This window comes from Pterocles gutturalis, unplaced genomic scaffold (assembly GCF_000699245.1).
Source record: "Pterocles gutturalis isolate BGI_N339 unplaced genomic scaffold, ASM69924v1 scaffold7143, whole genome shotgun sequence".
NCBI lineage: Eukaryota > Metazoa > Chordata > Aves > Pterocliformes > Pteroclidae > Pterocles > Pterocles gutturalis.
In genome coordinates, this window is record NW_010117901.1 from 1 (window position 1) to 25,231 (window position 25,231).

The window sequence follows — 25,231 nt, forward strand, 5'->3', positions numbered from 1 at the left end:
TTTTTTTTGTAAATTTAGACTATGGGTGGTGACTTTTCAGGAAAGAACCAAGATTGTTCTAAAGGAATATATGCACTTGCAGGTGAGACTTGATTGGTCTGTTGGCTTTTTGCAGATTAGTTGAGATAAGCAAATTTTGTACTCCCTGTCATACAAACATAAGGGTCTATGTATTTTGCATTACAATGGAGCTTTGGTAACATCAGAAGTCGTTCCTAGATGTGTAGTGTTTAGACAGTAAAGTAAATGTATTTATGGATTACTTAAAAAAAATGTAAGAAATGTAACGGATGATTAATTAAGTTTATAATTTTAGGGTCTTCTGCATCTGTCGATGTAATGTTGCAGTTTAAACTGCAATATTTTAGACTTGGTTGACTCACCCTATCTGTTCTACTTGCAAAACATAAGACATGCTGTAAAATAGACAATGCATTAACAAGTCTTCACTAAATTAAAATACATAACGAGATTTCTTTTTATTCTGGAAATGTATTCACAGCTCGAGATGTCTTTTTAATGCTAAAGAAACCAAACTATAAGAAGTTAGAACTTCAAGTATATGCAACATTTTTTGAGATCTACAGTGGTAAGGTAAGTAGCTGATCTTTCTCTGAGGGAGGGAGAATTTCTCTTTCACGCACAAGATTTTGAGCTTGTCCCATATATTTTTTTCATCTTTGTACTAAAAGCTTTATTTCAAATAATTCTTTACACTTCCATTCACATTTTTCCATGGAATGCTTTGCATATTTTGTTATAGGATTTGAAACAAAAGTGTGTTTTAAAGCTCCTCTTTAACTGTTCTGTTTTCCCTCTCTCCCTAAGGTTTTTGACTTGTTGAACAGGAAGACAAAATTAAGAGTGTTAGAAGATGGTAAACAGCAAGTCCAGGTGGTGGGATTACAGGAACGGGAAGTCAAATGTGTTGAAGATGTTCTTAAGCTTATTGAAATAGGCAACAGCTGCAGGTATCTCCCATAGCTTACACCAGTTTTTCATTGTACATTAAAGAATCAGAACAAGATTTTTTGGAGGACTCTTCATAGTGATGACTTTTTAATATGCAGTGGGTTTTTTGATGATGTTGGCTGCAAGTAAGGGATCTGCCTACCTTTTAAATAAAAATATTTAGAGTTTCTCTGTCTCCTAGAGAGAAATAACTGATTTTTCTGCAGGATGTGAACTGCATGCATTATGTAAGCAGTTTACTGACTTAAATTCACATCATTTATAATCTGGAATACTGCCAGATTCTTAGCTCTAAACGGCCTTGATATGTAGTGACAGAGGTTAAGCACTAAATTTTTATTTTTTTAAAGAATCTAGCTTCATTGTTTTTAAAATTAGCCTTGTGCATAGGCTGCTGCCTGATCAGATAAAAATGCCATCAGCATTTTACATATAAGCTCTCTGATAATCTGAAATCTTTGAAGATCTGATTATTCTTGCTTTTAAAAGAGGTAAAATATTAGTAATCTTCCGTTTCTGTTTGAAGAGGTGGAAAAAGAGGTATAACCGTACTATGTACATCCAGTTATTAGGGCTGTATCTCTAGTGTCCACCAGAACATTAGAGATACTGTCAACACATGTAAGAAAATACAGGACTCTGCCCTAAAAAAATGAACGTGCTGAGGTTAGTGTGTTTAACATGTATGGTCCTTCACCTGTTCATATGTCCTTCCTTTCTCTCCTTTTGTTTAAAGGACATCTGGCCAGACATCTGCAAATGCACACTCATCTCGAAGCCATGCAGTGTTTCAGATTATTCTCAGAAGGAAAGGGAAATTGCATGGTAAATTTTCTCTGATTGATTTGGCTGGCAATGAAAGAGGAGCAGATACTTCCAGTGCAGATAGGCAGACGCGACTGGAAGGTGCAGAAATTAACAAGAGCCTTTTAGCACTCAAGGTAACTGAAATGTTTCCATTGTCTTTGAGGAGGTGGAAGCCTTCTACATATAATAGAAATGACAATTAAAACAAGTGTTTTTGCAAGCTTTGCTTGTCTGTGTTGTCTACTGATGTGACAGGTAAAATAACATATTGATTTTTCCTCTAAATGCCTGAAGGAACACTTGGTAATCACCAGCTAGAAACATTGCAGAAATATTGTGCTATCAACTTGCATGTAAGTTAAAAAAAAACCCCAACAACTCAACAAAAAGTCCCCGGTGGTTGAATTTGAAAACTTTTCTCATATATATCTAAAATGGGAAAACAGATGACGTACTTTAGTACTCAAGGTCTGAAATACTAACTGGAAAGATTCTTACTCAGAACAGTATTTATTTCTTTTTTTCTTAATAAAAAATAAAGTTACCTTTATGGCATATTGATTTACTGCTGTTAATTAATTCACTAAAGCAACACAATAGCAGTATATACCGAAAGAACTAAAAAATAGATTAGAATAACCCTTGAAAGTTGGAATCCATTTTTGACTGCTCTTCTTTATAGCAAATTGTTTGATACAGTAACTTTACAGATTTTTCACACATTAATTCAGGACACGTGAAGAGAGCTAAGAAATCTTATTTAAATATTCATATGCCTTTTTGTTTGTTTGATAATGCTTAGAAGAGATTCAGTCTAAATAGGGAAAGTGATTTTTTGGTCTTAACTGGGGAGACAGTAGTTTTGAATGTCTCAGAACTTATCTCTGTTGTTGGTTAGTTTTGTTAAGGTTTACTACTCTCAGCAGCAGCACTGTGATTTTATATAAAGAACCCGAACCTCAAGACTACTGTGTTTACATTTTTATCCCCAGTATAAACCTGGGAAAAGACTTGTATCTGACTCTAAGCACATCTCACAAAACACCACAAAATTAATGTGTCATTACAAAATTGCATGGCATGCTGAAAAATTTGAAGCAGCAGTTCCAAAACTGTGGCCTGTTTTGATGTAGCATCAAAGTAAATAATGCAAGCAACATTGTGTTGACGTTATGTCATAGTTTAACTCCAGCCAGCATAAGCCCCACACAGCTGCTCCCTCATTTTCCCTGGTTGGGATTGGGGAAAGAATTGGAAGAGTAAAAGTGAAAAAACTCATGGGTTGAGATAAAGACCGTTTAATAGGTAACACAAAAGCCACGCATGCAAGCAAAGCAAAACTAGGAATTCATCCACTGCTTCCCATCAGCAGGCAGGTGTTCAGCCATCTCCAGGAAAGCAGGGCTCCATCACATGTAACGGTTACTTGGGAAGACAAACACCATCTCTCTGACGATCCCCCACTTCCTTCTTTTTCCCCCAGCTTTGTGTGCTGAGCACGACATAATATGGTATGGAATATCCCTTTGGTCAGCTGGGGTCAGCTGTCCCAGCTGTGTCCCCTCGCAGCTTCTTGTGCACCCCCAGCCCACTCGCTGGTGGGGTGGTGTGAGGAGCAGAAAAGGCCTTGACTCCTGTAAGCACTGCTCAGCAAGAACGAAAACATCCTTGTGTTATCAACACCATTGCCAGCACAAATCCAAGACATAGCTCCATAGTAGCTACTGTGAAGAAAATTAACTCCGTCCCAGACAAAACCAGCACATGTTACCACTTGTTTCCAAATGTAATTGAATAAAGCTGGCTTGTTTTGGTTTTGTTTTCCAGTTTACTTGTTGACTTTTTTCTGGCTAGTGCCTTCAGTGCAATACCCATACAACATACTTAGTTCATTTTCATACGTGTCTTTTTAATTATACGGAAAGGTTCTGCTGCTGCCATACTAGTGGTTGTGATCTAAATTATATGGGAAAGGGGACATAAAAATAAGTGGAGGTCTTGCAGAGGTCTGAACAGTGTTACAAGAAGATACAAGTTTCTGAATGATACGTTAGTTCTCCATTTTAATCTGTCCCCGAAAACATACAGCTTTTCCCATTTGTATTCAGGACCCTTAAAGTTATTGTTAAGTTTGACTTAAACTAGTATGTTCTGAGGAGTGATTTTTGGTGCTAATCCAAGATTTGCTATTTTCATTTGGATGTCAGGCCTATCTTAATCTGTTCAGATCTTTGGTACAGGAAGTTATTTCTGTAAACCCTCTACGTGGAAGTAGTGTTGTCGTTTGTTACCTGGTTTTCTGAGCTGTGGTGAAAAGTAAAAGTAGTTAAAAACTCCATTAAGTTAGAAGCTGGCAGTGTCCTCCTACAATCCTTTTACAAATAAGGAGAGAATGTAACTTGAATTTTTTTACTAAAAATCGTTATAGTAAATTAAAATACCTTAATTAAACATGTTGGTTGCCATATCAGTAATTCAGCATACACACTTGTTACTGTTTTTAGTTTGTAATATCACTTGTTAAAAAGCTGTTGGCCTTCTTCCTCTCTAGTCTGCATTTCTCGTTATGTCAGTATAGTGTTAATGTAGAAATTAAAAAAAAAATCAAGGAATGCACTTCCTTGCTCAGCTATAAGTATTGAGTCCTTTTTAACATTTGCATGAAATTCACATTCAACAGGCTTCAGTCTTTCTGTTTATCTGGGCTGTGTCCATTCTATAAAATTCAGCTGGTGAGTTTTTTAAGTAATCACTTCAGTTAAAACCAACTTGCCCTTGTGTTGTTCTGTTCTGTATCATGGCAATTTAATTCTGAGCCCATTTTTAGTTCTGTTTTATGCTGTTTCACAGTCGCAATGCTTTCTTGGATTATCATCCCACAGTTTCTAGTATGGCTTTTGGAAGAAGCTGTTTCTAGGAAATTTCAAAAGGCCACAAGGATATGGCTGCAGTGGGAGGGTTAGCTGAACTGCTGTAGAACCATTGCTTGTGATAGTGCTACTAAAAGCAAAACTCTAATTTGAGAAATATTTGATGTATGGTTGTTTGAAGAGGTTCTGTGTGTAGACATGTTAAAACTGTAACAATGCATCTGAAGAGATGCCTGTACACAAAGTATTAAAGCAGAGGCAGAAACTGGGATTAATGATCAAAATATGATGACAACACCACCACCACGGAAATTAAAATTTGTATTTCTTTGTGTAAGAAGTAATTTACTAGCTGATGTTAGAGCTCTGAGTGGGCAGAAGTAGTTTTTAGATTAGCGTGATCTTGGTTTGCACTGTTGTGCTTAGTTGCTGCTGTAAGTTTTACAGTAATTTAATAATTTTTACAACTGTACAGTATTTCTCACTGGAACTCTCCAAGGAATTGCAAATATTACTTTAGCCCCACACCCTTGTGAGTGAAAGAGGAGACCTTATCTGTGTTTTTTCACATTAAGAATGTTTTGAAACAGGGAATGACTTGTGTTTTCAACTGTCTTCCAATTTTGAGTACATCAATAGAGAGCTATTCTTACTAGGTTCATGGCCTGTGGAAGCTTTCAGAAAGTTTATTTTCTTCTGAGCCATAAAGAAGGTCAATGGCAGAGCCAGAATCAAAGCTACTGCTTTTAATTGATAAGAGTTAAAACCTGTCCCTGTCCATGCTGCTTCTGCTGGCAGAGGTTATAGATCATTCAGGCTTTTGCAGCTGATAATTCAGAAATAATTGATAGTTTGGATATTTAAGATCAACACTGATTTTTTTGTGAACTGAATGAGAAGTGTAAAGCCTAGCACTTCTTGAATTCAAGCTTTAATGGTAATCTTTAACAACATTTTACGGGACAGTGACATAACTAAGGCATGTATTTTCTAATTTTGAGTTGCATTTGTATTATATTTGTTCAACTTGTGTTAAAGACAAATGCATACACCTGTTTGTTCTTTCAGGAGTGCATTAGAGCCTTAGGCCGAAATAAACCTCATACACCCTTCAGAGCAAGTAAACTTACTCAGGTGCTACGAGATTCATTCATAGGAGAAAACTCCCGTACCTGTATGGTAAGTGGATTTGGTTAATTGTTTGTTCCAACAGTTACAAAGAGAAAAGATGCTGGGAATTTAGGCTTTTATGTTTAAAATTGGTCACTTCCTACTGCTGATCTCTTGGACTTAAGTTTATCCACTAGCTGACACTATATGTGGAGTGAGACTTTCAGCAGAGACATTTCAGATAACTTGCTCCCTTCTCATTTTTTATTGGCTTTTCTTATAACTTGTTCTAGTTTTCTAGGTAGGCAGCTAACTCCTTCTAGCTTAAGGAGTTTGTTTGTCTATTTTTAATAATGTCTTAATTATATAAGTATTGTTTGTTGACTCAGAATTTTTGGAAAAGTTGGTGAGAACTGCAAGTACAGTGGTGAGTTATCATCTTTAAATGACAAATGCAAATTTAAAGTTGGTTCAAAGGCATCAGAATATGCTCTAGCCTGTTGAGGGGGGAAGTAGCTGGGATAGATAGGATAACAGTTGTGTATTGTATAAATGTCCACTTGCATCAATCTGAAAAACAGAATTCTTTTGTCAGATGGTGGAAAGGACAGCTAAAAGCACTGGTGTCCCGTCATTTTATTTGTGCATCCTTAACATTTCTCCTTAAGGAAATGCAAACTCTCTGCAGTGGACACCGATTGCTGGGCTTGCTTGTGTTCTTCACTTTTCACAGACTCCTTGGAAATAATTAGTCTAGAGGGAAGAGAAGTCTGCAGACCACAACATGAAAACCATGGTGTTAGGGCAGCCTAGTCTTTCCTTTAGCTATTAGGTATGGTTCTAATTTGAGAATTGTGGTAAAATAGGGTTTTTTATTAATCTTTTTTCCTCCTTCAGTTTTCTGATGAAAAGACAGGATTATTTTCTTTCCCACTGAGACATACGTGATCTAGTTGAAGATGTCGCTGCTCACTGCCATTCTATGAATCTATAACTCCATAAATACTATGCAGGATCAGAAAGCTAAATAATGCATCTCTAGCTAGTGTGTCCACACTTCTGAAAGTTTGGAAAGGTAGCCTGTTGAAAATTACTCTCTATACAGAATAATAAACATTTGTGAATATTTTATGAAGTTCTCGCCATCACCGTTACCTCCTTAAAGTGCTAACAAGCTGTCTTTATTTTGGTGAAGCTATTTTATTTAGTTATTACTCTTCTCATAGAGTTGTTGTAACATTTTTTACCATTTAAATTTGTGAGAATGCTATCAGGAATAATCCATGATCTATGAGTATTTGATTTCTGATAAAGCTTACATTCCTTTATTCAATATAGTTCTAAATTAAGGAAGAAAGTCCCCTCTGAAAGTGAGTGGAAATATGCTTTAATTTTTTTTTTAATTTTCTCATTCACATAACTATAATCACTTTACAATTAAGGATAAGAAGACCCTTTTCATGATGAGAGACTGCTATCAAACTCATTCTTCTGTTACTTTTTCATGAAGTTTCTCAGTACTAGGACCACTTGTGACATTCTGGTTTTAGTATTTGTTTACATTTTATTTTTATCAATAATTTAATCATAAAAGTTTTTTTCTTACGATACTGATATGGGAAGAAGAAAACTTGGGTGGTTGTGGCTTACTGTGAATTATAATTGAAGTAGGGAAAACCTACAAGGCATTTTTACTTTTGTTTGAATTGAGCTCTTACATTTGTAGCGCTTGTTCCTGTGATAACTAGATAGATGCAGAATAAAGCTGCCTGTCTAGAGATCTGGCAGGTTTCTGGCAGAGGACGTAATTGAGGGAGGTGTAGGAGATACCTTAGCCTGGAATTACCTCCAGTCCTCTCCAGTTCCCTGGAAACAGGAGAGGATATTTGCGCTCCAGTGGCCAAGAGGTGGGAATAGTGGATAATGATCAGAAGCTTCACCCCTCTTCTGTGTCTTCCTTTGCCTCTTGTATCAAGCCAGTGTGGTATTTACTGTTGGCTCCTTGGCAGGATGTGCCTGGTTTGTAGGCACGTTCCTGTGTCAGTTTTATATCATACACTGGCAAAATATTACTGATGAAATTCACAGAAAGAAAAGGGCAAGCCATTATGGTTTATGACAGCTAAAGTTGAGTGCTAGTTTGCAGCAGAGCCATGTAATTAATGGTGGTGCTTCAAACTTCTAAAAATTATTGCAAAAATAGTTTAATAATGAGTAGTTTCCTTTCAGGTTCTTACAATTGACTGCATAGATCATTGCTGTGTTCTCTAGAAGTGTCTAGTTTATGTGAAATAAATTAAAGCATAGAAGAACTTTTTAGTTATAACTGTAATAAGGCAACATGTAGATCATGATAGTATTTCCTCCGAAATATTTTAGCCTGTTACAGGCAAAATAAATAAGTGAACTTGCAACATAGAAGAAATATTATTCTGTTGGAAAATATTATTTGTTGAACATGTAGGAGCTCTTTTAAGATGGTGTTTTTCCATTATATGGAATATCCTATTTGTCAGTTTGTATCTGTTGCTTCTTCTGTACCTGCACACTAGCAAAACATGAGAAGTTGAAAAGTCCTTCATTAGTTAGAAAAGACTGAAAACATCAGTATATTGCTAACGTTCTTCTTATACTAAATCCTGTGCTGAATCAAAAACACAGTGCTATTCTAGCTACTAAAAGGAGAATTAGCTGTAGCCCAGATGAAACCAGGACAGCACTTTCGCCTGCTCACAGCTACTATTTTTGCTAAGTGGTGGAAGGATTGTGAAATCTTCAGGGTATTTTATTTAACTGGAAAAGGAAAGACCTTGAAGTTCCTGATACGTCTGACAGTAAGTTAGCTATCAAGTATTGTTTACAGATAACTTCCAATTGAAAAAAAAATTATTTACTTGGGAAAATAGTTAAACACATGCTTATCCTTAATTTTATTATGTACAGTTTTGGACATTGGCCAAAATAGATTTCTCAAATCGGTATGCAGTCTGCTTGAATGGAGAACAGTCTACAGAGATATATAAAAAATATAACCTGGTAATTTTTTGCAGAGTGCAGTAGACTTACTTTCTACTGAGTTGCATATTCGCTTTTGCGGAGTCTTTATTTTTTCAGTTAGAGTTTTGCATTTACATATTTTGTTACCTAGACAGTGAGATGGAGGAAATTGACTGAACTTCTATGAATTCTTAATGTTGCAGGTATAGTTAAAAAAATGAAATTGAAGCTTTGACTTGACATCTGTCTCCTGGAGATGTCACTGTATAAGGACAGCTGTACAGAGTAGACAGTTTTTGTAGAACCCAAGTGAAACTGGAGATTAAAAAAAATAAAGTTAATTTGAATTCATCTACCCTGTCTATACAGAGTAATTTATTAACACGTGGCTTGTTTTCTCCAGATTGCTACAATTTCTCCGGGGATGGCATCATGTGAAAACACTCTAAATACATTGAGATACGCAAATAGGTATGGAAAATGTTATTGTTTATAGCTATACCAGCTGTTGATCACTTACATTTGGAACAGCATTGTTCCATGATGTATAATTATTTTAAGCTAATTGAATAATGTTATCATACTTGCATTTCTTAATAAGATTAAAAACAAATTACTGATCCAGGCTCCACATTTAGTTTAAATTGTTACTGTTGACAACCATTACAATAGAATCGATAGAAACTGCATTTAAGCCATTATCCAGAGATAGATAATGTGGATTGCAAGGAATGTGGGAGTTGCCGCTATTAGTTTTGCCCCTGCTCTGGAGGCACCACCCCTAGCATTAGGGGTAGTTGGTATTCATGATGATTCCCTGGGGTGTTAGCTGAAATACCTTTCTGCAGTGTGATGGTTTCTTTTTTTTCATCCCTGTGGAGGGATTGCATGCAGTTGCCAGTCTGTTTGATATACATATATGAAATTTTATACTTCCCAATGCCAGGCAAATATCTGACACCCCTAAGGAAAGAGTCAGTTAATCCAACAGCAACTTTATAATCAGCATAGAGAAATTACCACCTCCAGAGGCTGATGCAGCACCTCTGAGACCTGTAGTGCTTTCTGAATGTGTTTGTCTCTCTTCAGTGAGTGTGAAAGAAGCCTTCCCCTGCTGCAGTTCTTCATTTAATGTGTGTGGAGATGGGGTGATCAGGTCCTGCATGTCCTTGCAGACAGACCTGCAACCCAGAGACACCTCCCCCCCGCCCCAAGCTTTGGTGAAAAGAACAAACCAGGCAAATGCCTCTGGGCCATTGGAAGCCCTGCTTTTGCCAGAAGAGGCTACCATCCAGTGTCCTCCTTCCCCCAGTGGAAGACAGGGCAGAACCATGTCTGCTTCTGCTTGCCTGGGTGCCCCAGCCAGTCACTGATCAGGCACAAAGGGCTGCTAGGAAAGCTTATTACCCACTCCTCTAGATAGCTGAATGAATCTCTGTGTCTGAATCAAGAGTGCCAGTAGAAAATCTGCCTGTCTTGGACCGGTCTCTGTGATTTCCTTCCTGTTGACAAGGAGAGATGTACTCCTGTGCTTACAGTAACATAACAAAGGACTTTGCACATTCATCAAGACTTGTTGCGTCTTTTACCCCTTGTAGAATATGTGTTGCTGAAGTTACTCCAGAAAAACACACTGCAAAATTAAATAAACACCTATTTCTAATATACTAAATAGTTGCCCTGAAACTTTTTCTTCTACTTGGTGTTAAATTTGTGTGTTGATATGGAGTAAATGCCTGTCACTGTGAAGTTGCTTCATGTGTTTTGTGTAGTATTTTAGTTTTTTTCTAGCAATATGTAATTTTCATAGTACAATTAGTTTTTAGGTGCTGGACACCAGTGTGTGTGCAGTGTAAGATGGAGGCAGAATAGAATTTAAGGTTTTGTAGCTGTGATGCTTTGATATTTTAAAAGGAGACAGTTAGTGGAATATTGAATGTAGAACAAATTTTATCAACTGCATGAACTGAAATCTGGAATTACTCTTCTGAAAACACTGCTATTACAGTCCCCTGAAAATTAGCAGCACTGTTTTTTTGTTTTTGTTCAGTTTTGTTAGTAATCTGTAACTCTTTTTGCAGAAGGTTTAAATATGTTGGCACATTTGTGTTTTAATATAAAAATAATTTTATAGTTAAACTAGTAAAGAAGTATGCTAAACAAAGAGTTGTCATTTTAACTGTGTTTATGAGAACATTTTCTTTTAATTCGCTGCTGTATTTTGCTGCTGCAGAGTAAAGGAATTTGGAATTAGTCCTTCGGACATTCCCTTCTCACAGGGTAGTGGCAGTCGCTCTGATCTCTCTCCTTCCTATGAGTATGACGACTTTTCTCCTTCAATCACCAGGTCTACTTCATTCTATACATGGAATCTTTATTTTTAAGTTTTCTTTTTGGCTATGTAATTTTACAGACCAACCTTTCATTAGTCCCCTTTGCCTTGAGTCGCACATACTTTGTTTTATTTTGTTTGGCAGGTGATGGTTCTGCATGATCTGCAATCATCTTCCCAGTATTTTGTTCACCCTCCTTAAACATCCACAGTCTGTATCCAGGCTTCCTAGTTTCCTTCATACATTTTTTAAAAAATGGTGATGTCACCTTTGTACATTTAGTGGAACAAATCTGACAAGTCTGTGTTTAGGGTAATTTGAATATCTCTAATTAAAACGATTTTCATACATCTGTATTTTAAAAACTTTTCATCAGTCTGAAGAGGAATGAAAAAAAGTTTACATTGTAGTAAATATGTGCTACTTGAAAAAAATTTTTTTCCCTTTAAAAAAAATGAATATGTTCTGAAACTTGCTATGTTTGGAGACTTTGATGTGTCTGTTTCATAAACTTGCTTTTAAATGGACTTTTTTTTTTTTTTTTACAGAAACATTATCAATCTTTTAACCTATTTTCATGCTGCAAGAGCCTAACATTTTAATAAGATATTCTCACTTTTATGTTAATTAAAGGATTGGTTCATTCTCTGAGATACTTGGTTGCAAATTATTATTTTCATCATCGCTAACTTTTTTTCAAGCACAATTGTGTGCACAGAAAAAGAAAAAATGGTCAGGTTTAAGGTGCTGAATGAACTTTTCTTTCAAATACTACTTATTGTTAAGGAGTTAATATTGAGGGTTTGGAGATTTTTGCCTGCAACTGTTAATGAATAGTAAGAGTTCAATCAGAAAATGCCTCTGGCTGGAAGATGGATTGTAATCCACCTACAGGTAGTTGAAATTCAGTGGTCCATGCTTTTTAGGAGTTAGACTAATAATTTTGTCACTGAAAGCACATTAAATTTGTGAAGATGACATCATCATCCTTATTAAATGAATTAATTGTGCATAAACCCATAAAACTTTATTTTTGGTTGTGACTCTTTTGCACAGGCAGTTACTAATTTAAAAATGAAACATTTTTTCCTCGTAGGGTGAAGGAGCTGACAGTTGATCCTAGTTCTGCGGGAGATATCCGACCCATTATGCACCACACTCCCAATCAGATCGACGACTTGGAGACACAGTGGGGTGTGGGAAGCTCTCCCCAGAGAGATGATCTCAAACTGCTTTGTGAACAAAATGTGAGTAGTTTACAGTATTATAGCAATTTTGGGATTTCTCTCTCCTCTGGGATCGCTAGCTGGGAAGAGGCAGGGCCTTGGTCAGTGGGTGGTGAGCAGTTGTACTGTGTATCAATCATTTGTATATTCTATTACAGTTATTATTATTTTTTTATCCTATTTTATTTCAGTTATTAAATTGTTCTTATCTCAACCCATGAGTCTCTTTATTGTTACCGCTCCAATTCTCCCCCACATCCCCTGGGATGAGGGAGGGTGAGCAAGCGGCTGCGTGGTGTTTGGCCATCAGCTGGTTTAAGCCACGACAATGTACTACTTTTTCATTGTTCCATGTGGAGTTAAATCAAGCTTTACATTACGTTTTAAAAAATATTTCAAAGGCATTGTGTAAGGAACTATACTGTCTTGCTAAATCATTAATTACAGTCTACCTAGCACTTTCCCCTTTGATTTTTTAACTATCCATTTCTAAAGAAGCCCTGTTTCCCGTTCGTAAATTCATGTCGTGCATTCTTCTAATGTACTAATCGCTGTGTACATTTTAGATTTCTCACTTTACATTTATTCCAGCTTTTTCCAAAGGATTAATTTAATTTTGATTTCCTGAAATGTATTGACTGCAATTACTGTTCTCTTATTTGAAAATTGTCTGTCTATTGTGATATGCACAATAAAAACTCCTGACAGAAAGCCAGAGTTTTCTATAGGCATTAAAATCGACTAGAAATTAGCATTCTTCCTTTGTGACTTCCTCTTCCCACTTTTAACTTTTTTTTTTTTTAATATGGAATATTCTGTTGTCTGGTATTCACTAGGATTAGTGGCTTGAAATTTTTTGTGAATATGAATTAAGTTTAGCTCTTTGAACACTTTGAATTTATTGCCATCTCCACTCATTTCTGGAGATTTTCTTGTTAGAAGTATTGAATTCTGTTTTTGACAGGTTCTGCCATCTGCGTATTTCTTTTTGTGTTCTGTGATGAGATGGATCGCATTCAATATGTTTCCTGTAAACAGTCCATTCCAGACTAACAAGGTTAACTGTTGTTTTTAGGAAGAGGAAGTTTCTCCTCAGTTGTTTACTTTTCATGAAGCTGTGTCACAAATGGTAGAAATGGAAGAGCAAGTAGTAGAAGACCACAGGGCTGTCTTCCAGGTAAAAGATGGACCTCTCCTTTGTTTTATTGTAATCCAGGAATTCAGGTTTTCCCAATGGAAGTGCCTATGCTTGAAGATGTAGAATATCATCTGGTCATTCTGCTGCTGTCAGATTTGTAGATTTTTTTGTTATGCTAAGCCCATTGTAGCAAACACACAGGGACAGATCCCATAACCACTAGGCTTTGTCCCATGATGAAAGAGAAGCATATTTCCGTATCATCCCAGAAACTTAGTAAAATTTTCCTTTTCTTCTCAGCAGACATTCCTAAATAGACCGTGTTCATCATAAGAACAGTTGCTGTTTTCTTTTTACTGTTCTTACTATTCACTATATTTTCTGTTGTAGTCCTTTTCCAGCACTACTGACTGTGGTTTTTTTTCTAGTTGCAGGGAGTTTATTCAGATTTGTCTTGAAATTTTCCATTTCACTCTCTAATCTATGCCAATATTCCTGTGCCAGAACTGCCCATTAATAGTAATGTCTCCATCAGCACCATTTCTATTTGGTCATCTCCCTCCAAGATACTGCAATACTCCTTCAAAGTATCTCAACTGAGTATCCTGTTGTGACATTGTGCTCTGAGATACTGAGATCCAGAAGAGTGACATATATTGCTAACTGCCTGTTTGCCTTCTTTTCAGAGATTCATAAAAGTTTTCACTTGCTATTGGTCAGGGTCTTTGGAAGGAATACTGCCCATGCAGCATAACGCTGGTCAGCACCACGGAGCCTTTTATGTTCACAAAATAAACTGTAGTAATAACTATCAGTTACTAGTTTTCCCAAGGAAATGTGAGTTGCTTCTGTTCATAACCTTAGAGTCTTAAGGCATGCTGTCCGTTTGGCATGTCTGCTGCAAGAGAACAGAGCATTAAACCTTTGGGGAGTACACCTCTTCAGTTTAGGTATCTAACTTAGCGGAACATTGATGTGTGTTCATAATACAGTATGATGCTAAATAAAACATTTTACAACAGATGTAGAGTTTTAGTTATGAAACATTAAGCAAAACATGCAAAAGTGGGAAAGTCATATGCCATATGCCATATCTGCGTCCTCATGCTTGCAACTTCTGAAGGACAAGCTGCATTTGTTTAAGATGTTGAGATGCTTCTGTGTGTCCATCTGGCCTTCTGCTGGAGATTACTGCTCCTCCCAGCAGTCACTGGAAAGAAATGTGTCTGAGGCTTAGCTCCCTTCATTTGCAGCATGGCTTGTTAGTTTGTGCTGTGGGTGGAGGTAGGCTGCACCAATACAGAATCTACCAGCTGTACCAGGCAGAAGTTATCTTCTGTCAGCTATCTTCTGGAAGCGGCTGATACAAAGCATCCTTTCTAACAAAAATGTCTAAAATAGATCAATGGAATTAATCGTGTTTTAGAGGTATTTATCTTCCTTTGTGTCTTGGATGTACAAGTTTACATTAGATAAGATGAATCCTACAGATGTGAGCTCTGTCTGTCCTGAAAGCCAAAAAACATACATGGGGTTTGGACTATGCTTTCAGTATTACTTGGGCTGCCAAGCACAGAGGGAAAGACTTAATTTCAGGCCAAGCATGCCTGGAACTGTCAGCTGTTTTCTTTTTTTAAATCAAAGCATTTCCAGTAGGATCTGTTCTCCTGATCACAGCTTTGCATGATTTTTTAAGCTTTAAGCTCCTGGTTGCATTCTTCTTTGCTGCAAGACTTTTTTTTTTTTTCCTCTCTTTGTTTCTAATACTTGGAGTGCAAAGATGGCTAAGATCTGCTTTAACCAACCTTTACTTTTCTCTATCTGGGGAGTTAGCTCATGCAATAGTAGGCTTAAAATAGCTCTTCTTTTGTATAGCTTCTCTCAAAACTGGTTTTGATTATGGACAGAATTATCTTGGCCCCTTGACTGCAGTAATTACACTATGATTATAGTCAGGGGCAACCAGCCCATACTTTAAATTGAAGCCTGACTTCAAAGTTTGATACCTGCCTAAGGGGACATAACCATGACATAAAGTTCTCTTCTCTGAGTTTCTTACCTTTCCAGCCATGTAATATTCTGAATTTGAAGAGAACTGGGGTAGCTGGAGGTTAGCTGTTGCTGGTATGTAACTGGAATTAAGAAACAATGTAGAAAACATTCAGTTTCGCTGAATTAGGAGTAAAGTTTCAATTTTGCTCGATTACGAATGAGGTTTCATTTTAGGATTTAAATATGTACTGAGGTAAGAAAAGGTCTAACTCAGCTCTTCGTCTTGAAACTTATCTTGAAACTTTGCTGATGTATTTCTTTTTTTTATTTAACTTTCATTTAGGAATCTATTAGATGGCTGGAAGATGAAAAAGCTCTTCTTGAGATGACAGAAGAAGTAGACTATGATGTGGATTCTTACGCTACCCAACTTGAAGCAATTCTAGAGCAAAAAATTGATATTCTGACCGAACTTCGAGGTAGATTGCTTTTAATCACTTTTGTGTGCATTATTAGCGGTGTGTTTTCATATGCCTATGGAGACTTGCAGTAATAATGAGGAGAAGAAAAAAGAGTGTGTTTATCTTTTAGGGTCTTTTTCCCCTTATGCTGCCCTGTAATGTCCTGTACAAGAAACATTTATTCTGCAGCCTAAGAACAAGTTCACATCTGTGCTCAGTTCATCCTAGTTGAAAGGAAAAATCTCTGCTTTACCTCCAGGAAGTATAAACTCGATCCTGCAACTTTCCTTTTCTTTTCCTCTATTCCAAAACAATAAAGGAAGGAAAAAGAAAATTCATAGAAAAACAGAGGGGGAGTATGAATTTTAGAGTTTACAGGAGTGACTGATTGTACACTAAATACTATTTCCTATGCCTCTAAGAATGGTTGGAAAGGTGCTGGGAAGGAAAAAGATGTTTGTGATGTGTATCTTCCTATATTCTGTAAGTTAGAAGCAGAATTTAAGTGTGAACAGGTTACACGCTGGGAGTGCAATTGTGCAGTTTCCAAACCTATCCTGCCTAGACACAGGGGTAGCATCTAAGAAGGGACTAAGTTGCTAAACATGGTGAGTATTGAATTTAAGCTTATCTGAATCCTCTTGTAGTTTGTAGCATCAGCTATTTTTGTGGAGGAATGTTCTTTGTTGTGCATTATTGCTGGGATGTGGAGCATGAGGGCTTAGTTTCAACATCTGTGTTGAGCACAGGCACATCATAACTCATTCTCTCTTTTTTGTTAAAGATAAAGTGAAATCTTTCCGAGCAGCTCTACAAGAGGAGGAACAGGCCAGTAAACAGATCAACCCGAAAAGACCACGTGCCCTTTGAAACGGGCCTTTGCTGCTAAAGGAATCCACAAACCCGTACTGCTGTAGCACACATTTGTTACAAAACCCAGTGGCCGTAAGAACTCAACTACTTGAAAGTGTAAAAACGTTAGAAATGTCTGTGGAGATGTCCTGTTTCTCATTCAATTGAATGACATTTTCAGTTTTGTGTGAAATGCTCCTATGATGTCTACAAAATGCTTCTAGACCAGACAGCACAACCATGCAGGGTTCAGATCTGTGAAGCACTTTGTTTAAAATATTTCATTTATTCAAATTGTGAATTTTATGTTTGGAAGTATTTGCCATGTTTTTAATAATGAAGTACAACTGTGGCCATTAAAAAGTCACAGTGTTTCCTCTTGACTATGTTCAGTTTTGTTACAAAGACCAGCTGTGCAGTTTTAAATTGTGTTTGCGTGCATGCACACCTCACTAGTGGTTGTACATAACTTCTCTTCTACAAACAGCTGTGCTTACCTCTTCCCATTCTGTGCCTTGATGAAGGCTACTTAACCCTAAAGCATCCTCCTTCTGAAGCACAGCCTTAAAAAACAACATTCCTTAATTGTCAATATAAGTTACTTCTGAAAGTGTGTGTACATTTTTAATGTGTTTTAAGACTTTTTTTGGTGACTAGTCTCATTTCACAGGATGTGCCAATCATTTGAACAGCAACTGCAAGAGCTGCTAGAGTGGACAAATAGCTGGACATTCCATCCTCCTTGTAAAAATCTGGAATCTAGATTTATTTGAATACCATAAAGAATGGCTATATAATTCTAACATTTTTCTCTGTAATAATAAAAAAAAACCACAACAGAACAAAAATGCAAAAATATAAATTAGTTGATGTATAATAAAGGATAATGTTTGAGTACTGAGGAAATTTGTATCTTAGGATTATGCAGATATACAGTATGTTGTATGGTGTGATAATGCTGTCAGAGTAAAGGTACGATCTGACCTCTGCATATAAATAGAATAACTGTCAAACTTTGGGGATATTAGCTAGATATATACATATTTGCCTTTCATATACTGTTAAAATTTGACTTTTGATGCATGAGAAACTTACATGTACATTAACTGTAGTTTGCAGGTAGTTTGAGTAGCTCTGTTGCTTTGAAAAAAAAGTAGCTAATTCCTATTTTTCCCTTTGTACAGTGCCAGCAGCTGAAAAGTGGGGTGAAATTGCATCATTTGAGGATTTTGCACAATACCTCTACCTAGTGCTAATAGAAATCCCACAAGTACCTTGAATTCCCATAAATGACGCCATGTATATCAGCACTTTTTAGGTGGTGGCACTCAAGTTATTTTTGCAAGTCAATATCCAAAAAAAGATTGACCTTTCATGTAAGAACTTCTTGTCAAATGAAGAACTGTAGACCTCTCTAGGAGTTCTCCCTGTTTCCAAGAGTTTCTATCAGCAGACTTCCCCTTGGAACCATTTTAAAATTACTTTCAGAATACAAGCCTGTTTGTTTGTGCCAGGCCTAGAGAGAAATAAAGGGAAGGCAATGAAAAGAGAGTTAAATGAGCCAGAAATTCTTGTAGTGTTTAATGTTTGTATCATCTCCCATAGGAAGGCAGGCTATGTGAAGCTCTTGTTGCATCATGGTTGAAAATGAAAAAATCCTTCTCTGTGTAAACATGAAAACTGAAACAATGTAGATTTTACATAATGTGTTTAATAAATTAAGCTATTAAATGAAGTACAGATGAGAATTTACTTCTGTGAAAGTTCTTTTGTGCTTTGGGAAGGGTTTCACTTTGTGAGAAAAGCGGACTTACACTTTTGAAAAGGCCTCTGATTTCAGAATTTTTACTTCTGGAGCTAACTCTTCTGTACAAATTTGTCATCTAGGAAGCACTGTCCTGACTTTAGTTTTGCAGCAGGTCTTAAAAGAAACATCACAGAGCTTTCTGAGCATTTAAGAATGTCATCCATTACAGTTAAAAGAAAAAAACCAATGAAATAGAAGGTAGCAGCATTTGTTAGCAGGCGATCGTACAGGTTTTTGTACCCAGAGGGTTTCTTTGAAGCTGTTGTAGAGAAATTTTACTTTCTAAAAAGCCTCTGAAGATTGAGACAACCTACAGAAAAAACAGTGGCTCCCCTACTATCCCTCCATGGAAGCCCAGAGCCACAACCAGGCTGTGGTTTACAATAGGTACCAAGGAGGACAGGAAGGACAGATGCAGTTAGATTTCAGCAGCTTTGTAGCAGAAGTGTTGTAAATTACACGTGTCATGTCAGGTAGCAGATGCAAGCGGAAATTGTGTCTACTCTGGGGGAACTGTTAAGAGACAGTCTGTGACCAGAGCCTGCTATAAAGGTCAGATCTACACCAATACTGAAGCAGTGAGAATCAAGATAAAACTGATATGGCTGGTTACTGCACTTGAATTTTTGTAGCCCATTGCTGTGGTGGACTGGAATTACTTGAACAGGACTTGGAGAAGTTTATCTTGATTCCTGTCCTGTAGAATGAAAGCATTTAGGAAGGATGACACAAATCTCCAGTACTTGTCCGTATTAGTCTGAGCATACGGCTGTGGCTACTTACCTCACTCATAAACTAGTTCTATTTGCAGTGAAGCAGCACTAGAATAATTGAATTATAAAATAAACGAGCAATTCAGTTTTCCAAGACAACCCTTGAGGATGCCTGCAAATTCAAGTGCATGTTTCTGTACCTGCTTCAAAATCAATGACTTTGAAAGAACTGACACTGAATGTGTGTAAAATGAAGTTGTATCTTGGAGGAGTTTTTGCTAATTAGCTTCTCTACTTACTGTGGTCTTACGGAGAGACACTATACATGAAAAAATGAGTTGGGTAGTTAGTAAGGAGTCATGGCTTCACCCCTGCATGATGCTGAGTTAATAGTTACTGTTTTCCTGAATCATAAGACAGACCAAACTAGATTTTTCTTTTCACAGCTGCTATGCAGAGTTAATGCAAACTTCCTCAGGAAAACTCTGCCTTGTTGTTAATAACATATACATGTAATACAAACTGTATTAAGGCACTTCAGTAAGGCTTTCCAACAGGACACAGGTGTGCATTGCTCTAAGACTCAGTGATCAGTTAAAGTTTTGATCCATGCTAAAACTCCTCCCGGCTTTGAAGTGTGAAGTAATTTTCTTGTAAAAACAGCTGATTGAATTTACAGTAGATAAAAAAACCCCTTCTGTCTATGCTTATCAACACTGGCCCTTTGGTAGTCTTCTGCTGGTTCCTCAGTGGTTTATAACAGCAATAAGGAGGGAGTAAAGGGGATGACAGTGGTAGTTTCAGGTACCTTGATAATGCTTTTGTAAATTATACCAAGCCCGTAAGATAAATGCTGTTGTTTCTGAGAAACAGTTACTAGGATTTCTCCAAGAGAAGCAGATTACTAACAGACTTATAATGCAGGTAGCTACCAGAGGACCAATGGAAGAGCCAGGTATTTCAAATCAAAAGAAAGTGTTTAAATACACTTTAGAACAAACAAAATCACAAACAAATGGAATGACAACTGATTTTGTTGCCCAGAACAGGCTTACGGGTTTTACTGTTGAATATTGTGCAAGAATATACTGAGGTGAAGTCTATGATCAGAGAATATATTTCAATTATGGCAGCATTAATCCATGTTACTTGGTATATTTAAAAATACACTGTCTGTGGAAGTCCAGCCTCTCACACCAGTTGTGAAATAATTTATTGCTTTTAAAATACAGAGTAGCAACTTCTTGTCTACTATCTGTAATAACATTGCATATAAGGTTGTAATAAGAACCAGAGTGTGTACGCTGTATTTTGTTCGCTGCTTTTGTGAGTAGAGCTTGTCCCGTTGCACTCACTCTGGCTTAGGTAAGACTTCGGTGACAAAATACAGAACATCTTTCATTCTTCTAGTAGAATCTATGAGAAATGGATGCCTTCTGAATTGAAGCCATGCAGCAGTCTGAAAGAGGGAAATATTTTTGTTACAATTTCTACTAATTTGTACTTTGGCTTAAGGCATTTTTAAGATGTGCTGGCTGGCAAAGAACATACGAAAAAGAATTGTTATAAATCTTAACACAGAATTTATTAGCAAATCTCCCATTTTAGGGATGCAGGTATATTTTCATTGCAGTTAAGTTATATTGTATTCTACTAGGTTTACTGTGTTTTTATAGAGTAGAAGCTGTATTGTCACACTGAGAAACAGCTAGGAATTTTTATCTTAAATTAGGACAAGATTTATGTTGCCACTTAAATTAACTGACCAGAGGTAAGAGCAGAATACAGCAGTTAATTACTCAAATTTCCAAGTTATGCTATAGACTATGGCCTAATCCTCAAGACAGAGAAGGGCCGTCTAAGTCTCCAGGGAAATTTTAAGAACCAATTCCATTATTAAAGCCATTTTTAGAGGAGTCATAGAAAGGGTCTAGTACACAAATACCAGAGAGAGATCTTTAGCTAGCTGCTTTTCAGTACTGTAAGCAGCAGGTAAAATCTGTATAGGGTTAAACTGTTCATGTTCAGGACTGGAAGCAAGGAGTGTCTGGTATTGAGAGGAAAACAGAGTTAGTACTATTCCTGTGTAACCCAATACTAATCTGTGCTACACAGGTAGAGATGTAGATAGAATTTGAACAACCTTAAAAGGAAGGCATAAAGAGAAAAAAAAGTACCTAATGAAATCATCTATATCCATTGAACGAGCTCGTTTTTCAGAGTAACCTGTATTTTTTAGGACTGTCTGTATTTTCTCTGAAATTTTGAAGCTTTCAGGTATTTCCTGTCAAAGGAGAACAGCATACAAATTCATTTTCTATTCATAGCATAGAAAAATGTTAATTGAAATAACCTATTTTTTCCTGCATTTAGAATAGTTCTTGTTTTAAGTAATAGAAATAAGTTGTATTTCTTCTTATATGGATTATCGTATTCTTCTGTTCTTGTATTAGAATTTCTAGAGCTCAACTCATTCACTATAAGTAATCACACAGAAAGTATTCTTATTAGATCAGTAGAAGTCCTTAACAGGTACAGTCAATTTATTAATAACATACTCAGCTTTTTCACTGTAATTTAGTGACCCTTTTAGATTTTTCTCTAAGAAAAGAGGTAAGCTCCTTCCTCCTTCAAACTGTCTTGGAAAAAATTTAACATGTTAAGCTTTCCAATGTTAATTTTTTAATCTTATAAAAGCCAGTATGTAGGTCACAGTAGGCAGAAATAGAATATATTAAAAGGGAACTTACTGTGTTATGTAAGGAACAATGAATTCGGTAATTATGGTCCAGCAACTGCTCTACAGCACTTGACCTGAAAGAAATACAAGTTTAGAATGAAAATTGAGCTTTAACTGTTGGTTTTTTTTAACTTGATTTGGACAAAAGAAATGGCTAAGTGGATGGGCTCTCAAACTTTGAGAAGATTTCTGTTAATAGAAGTTACTTACTTAAATGCTGCAGAGAGTGTCTTGTTTTTCCTAACAAAGGCTATCCTTACTAGACCATCCCACTCCTGAAATTAAAAATTTCAGAATTTACAGAAAGGAACATACGGGTACTACTAAACAAGAACAGTCACTATTGACAATAAAACAATAAAAACCAGTCCTGTCTTGGACAAAGCAATCCAAAAGGATGAGAAAATACTTCAACCAAAAAAACCTTTGAATTGTTCTTTTTTGTGCATAGCCACTATTGCCCAGATCTTATGTGCTGGGAAGGCAGATACTTAAAGAAAATCTGGCTAACCTTGGGCAAGGCTGATATGTTCTTGAAGATCAAAGCGTTTTAAAAATTTGCTTTAAGAACACTATCCTGTAACATCTCTCTGCTGAGATTACACACACTCATCTGAAGATACGACTTCTCATAGACACTCTTTGATCATAACCAACAAAGTCATCAGCCATAAGGGTCTCTGGGAGATATAAAGCATGATTAAAGGGACATGATTACTAGCATCTCTGCAACTGACATGGAGAATGGTCCTCAGTCTTCTCAGAAATACTGTAAACAAAGCTGCACCCAAATTGATGATGGCACGTTCAGGTAGTGTCCTAACGCAAGCCTGATCAATAGAGGAATAAGTATTTTGGAATTATGTAAATGCCAATGAATAGTTGGTACTTAGTAGTGAAAACAGCACACGGAAGTGAGTAATAAGTGAAAATAAAAATGGAATTATCACTAGTATGTTACGCTGCTATTAGAGTATATTGTATGATGCTTACCTGGAAGTTGATAGGTGGTGGTGGGTTCTTTGGCTCTATTCTGACAACACTGGATTCAACTTTGGGCGGAGGCCTGAAGTTGTTCTTTCCAACCTGTTGGTCAGGAGAAGTCAGGCAGCTGTATAAATAAGCAGCAAATACTCACATTCCTAAAAACATTCTTCTATTTTTGATAGCTCTGTTAGTTAATGCAGGATGACGTACCTTCATCAGATGGTCCACTCGAGCTAATAACTGAGTATTAACAGAGAGTCTGCAGTATAGTTTAGTTCCTGGTTTTGCAACCAAACGAAGTGCAAATTCCCTTTGAAACATAAGTATTGCACACCTGAGAATAGCAGAAAGAAGGAAATTAATTCTGAGTAATCAACTTTTACATCAAAAGCCAACCAACACACTTGGAAAACACAGAACTTGCCTCAGCGCTTAGAAGCAATAAGTTTGTCATAAACAAACTCCGCCTTAATTAGGTAACGGTGTGTTAAAAAAAAAACAACCCAAACCCACAAAACTTGGTGAAACCGCCTAAATCTCCTTAAAGCTACAATAAAATGTAATTCTTTATACTGCTCAACTCTTGAGTTTTGTACCTGAATGTAACAAATCATTTTGAATAATTCTATAAGTCCTTCAACGCTCTGGCTCCAAAAATTGACCAGTAGTATCACTAACATTAGCGCTTCAGTGAGAGAAATCAAGAACTACTGACACGTTGAACAACACACAGAAGTACCCAGGCAGTTACGTTTTCAGACCAGACAACAGGAAATCTCTTGGCCTTGATCCTACCCTTTCCACCCTTCCTTTCTCAGGTGGGAAGGCACTTGAAAAGCTACGATGCCCTGCTTATCCCTGGAATAACAATTAGTTATAATACTAGCATTAAGAAGTGCAACACTGTTTTGATCAGCTGGACTCACTGATACCAAGACAAAATTTTCTCCTTGAGCTTAATACACTGACATAAGCTAATTTCCAGGCAATGGCAGGTTTCATCTTACAGAAAAATTTCGGTGTGGCTCTGATTCATCAAACTGATACTTTACAAACAAGAAAAAATTGATTTAGGAATATTTTTAAAACTAATTTTTTTTTTCTATCAGGTAGCATAGAGCCCTGCTCTTCCACATACCTGAAAAAAGGTCTATGAAGCAACAACTTGAACACAAAAGGTGAAGAAATCTGAGGAAAAGAGTAATAGTGTTAGTATAATTTCTGAAGAGTTACCATTTAAAAAGAATAAAGTTTTGCCATGTTGTTTAGCCCATACCTGGTAAGGCAAGTTAGCCACACATGCATCAAAGAATGGTAAGTCTGTTTTCAAGATATCTCCAACCTTGATTTCAAGTTTGTTTGCCAAACACCTGGGGGAAAATACACTGTGGTTATCCTCAGAGAAGCATGTTGCCAATGTTTTTGCCAAACCAGCTCCACTGTTTTAAGTGCTCGCTTCCACAGTTGATACTTACGTGCCCTGGACTCTCTTCTGAAGTTCACCAACAAGTCTAGGGTCAATTTCACAAGCAATAACCTGAAAACAAAGTATATATTTGCAACTTCATACAACTCCTGCTAACTGGGATTAAAATTTCCATTGTAAAAAAACTCTGTATCTATTGCTACAGGTTTAAGTAATTCTCAAAAATTCCCTATTAGGCTTTGCAACCTTCTCCCTCACCAAAAACATGCAAGACTTACCACATAAATAGGTAACATCACTATAGCTTGATAAAACCATGCAAGAGTTACATGAACAGCTAAAAACTCATTGAAATTATGTAAATGTTTAAGAAAAACATCCATAGAGTACTTATTTGAATCAAGCAGATTAAGATCCTTTTGTTTGCCATAGTCTAAGGCACAACATGGCTTGGGAAGGTGGGGAGGGGTGATTCACACTTACTTTTTTTACTTTCTCCAACATCTTTACTGTCAGGTTACCGGTTCCCGGGCCTACTTCCAGAATGACATCTGTGCGCTGTAGGGCAGCCTGAGAACAAACGGCATTTCAGTTACGTTTCCAGAACCCATTTCAAGCAACCATTTAATTTTGAAACGGGAAGTATGCGCAGCTCACGAAAAAGCCAAAATCAGCTGGCAGAGGAGCATGAGCAACATTTAGAAGGGGACGAGAGGGAAACAGTACAAACACGAATGGCTTAACAGATCATTTGTGAGAGAGCTTTGGCCAAGTGTACAGAAATTAATAAGACAACGCGT

General features: G+C 36.8%; 2 protein-coding genes across 2 annotated transcripts; one reads left to right on the top strand and one right to left on the bottom strand.

Annotated features, from left to right (window-relative positions):
• Nucleotides 1–21: 21 nt before the first annotated feature.
• Nucleotides 22–17,619, top strand: KIF2A (kinesin heavy chain member 2A). The gene is made up of 11 exons (XM_010075973.1): nt 22–82; nt 503–594; nt 829–971; nt 1,709–1,913; nt 5,718–5,828; nt 9,160–9,227; nt 10,990–11,103; nt 12,186–12,336; nt 13,391–13,492; nt 15,789–15,924; nt 16,691–17,619. The coding sequence occupies exons 1-11, from the start codon at nt 22–24 to the stop codon at nt 16,774–16,776; spliced, it is 1,269 nt and encodes a 422-aa protein (XP_010074275.1). The 3' UTR covers nt 16,777–17,619.
• A 3,075-nt stretch (nt 17,620–20,694) lies between these two features.
• On the bottom strand, nt 20,695–25,019 carry DIMT1 (DIM1 dimethyladenosine transferase 1 homolog (S. cerevisiae); the record flags this gene model as incomplete). The annotated part of the gene is made up of 10 exons (XM_010075974.1): nt 20,695–20,737; nt 21,456–21,562; nt 22,029–22,092; nt 22,229–22,293; nt 23,012–23,104; nt 23,216–23,339; nt 24,144–24,193; nt 24,282–24,375; nt 24,481–24,542; nt 24,915–25,019. Coding segments are annotated over 10 exons (807 nt in total), but the record flags the coding sequence as incomplete, so codon positions are not given.
• Between the last annotated feature and the right edge of the window lie 212 nt (nt 25,020–25,231).

What these genes read in the sequence shown, in the direction of transcription:
- KIF2A (XM_010075973.1), top strand. Translation starts at nt 22, where the DNA reads ATGGGTGGTGACTTTTCAGGAAAGAACCAAGATTGTTCTAAAGGAATA. An exon ending in ACATTGAGATACGCAAATAG is followed by an intron (nt 9,228 to 10,989) that starts GTATGGAAAATG and finishes TTGCTGCTGCAG; the next exon opens with AGTAAAGGAATTTGGAATTA. An exon ending in ACCACAGGGCTGTCTTCCAG is followed by an intron (nt 13,493 to 15,788) that starts GTAAAAGATGGA and finishes ACTTTCATTTAG; the next exon opens with GAATCTATTAGATGGCTGGA.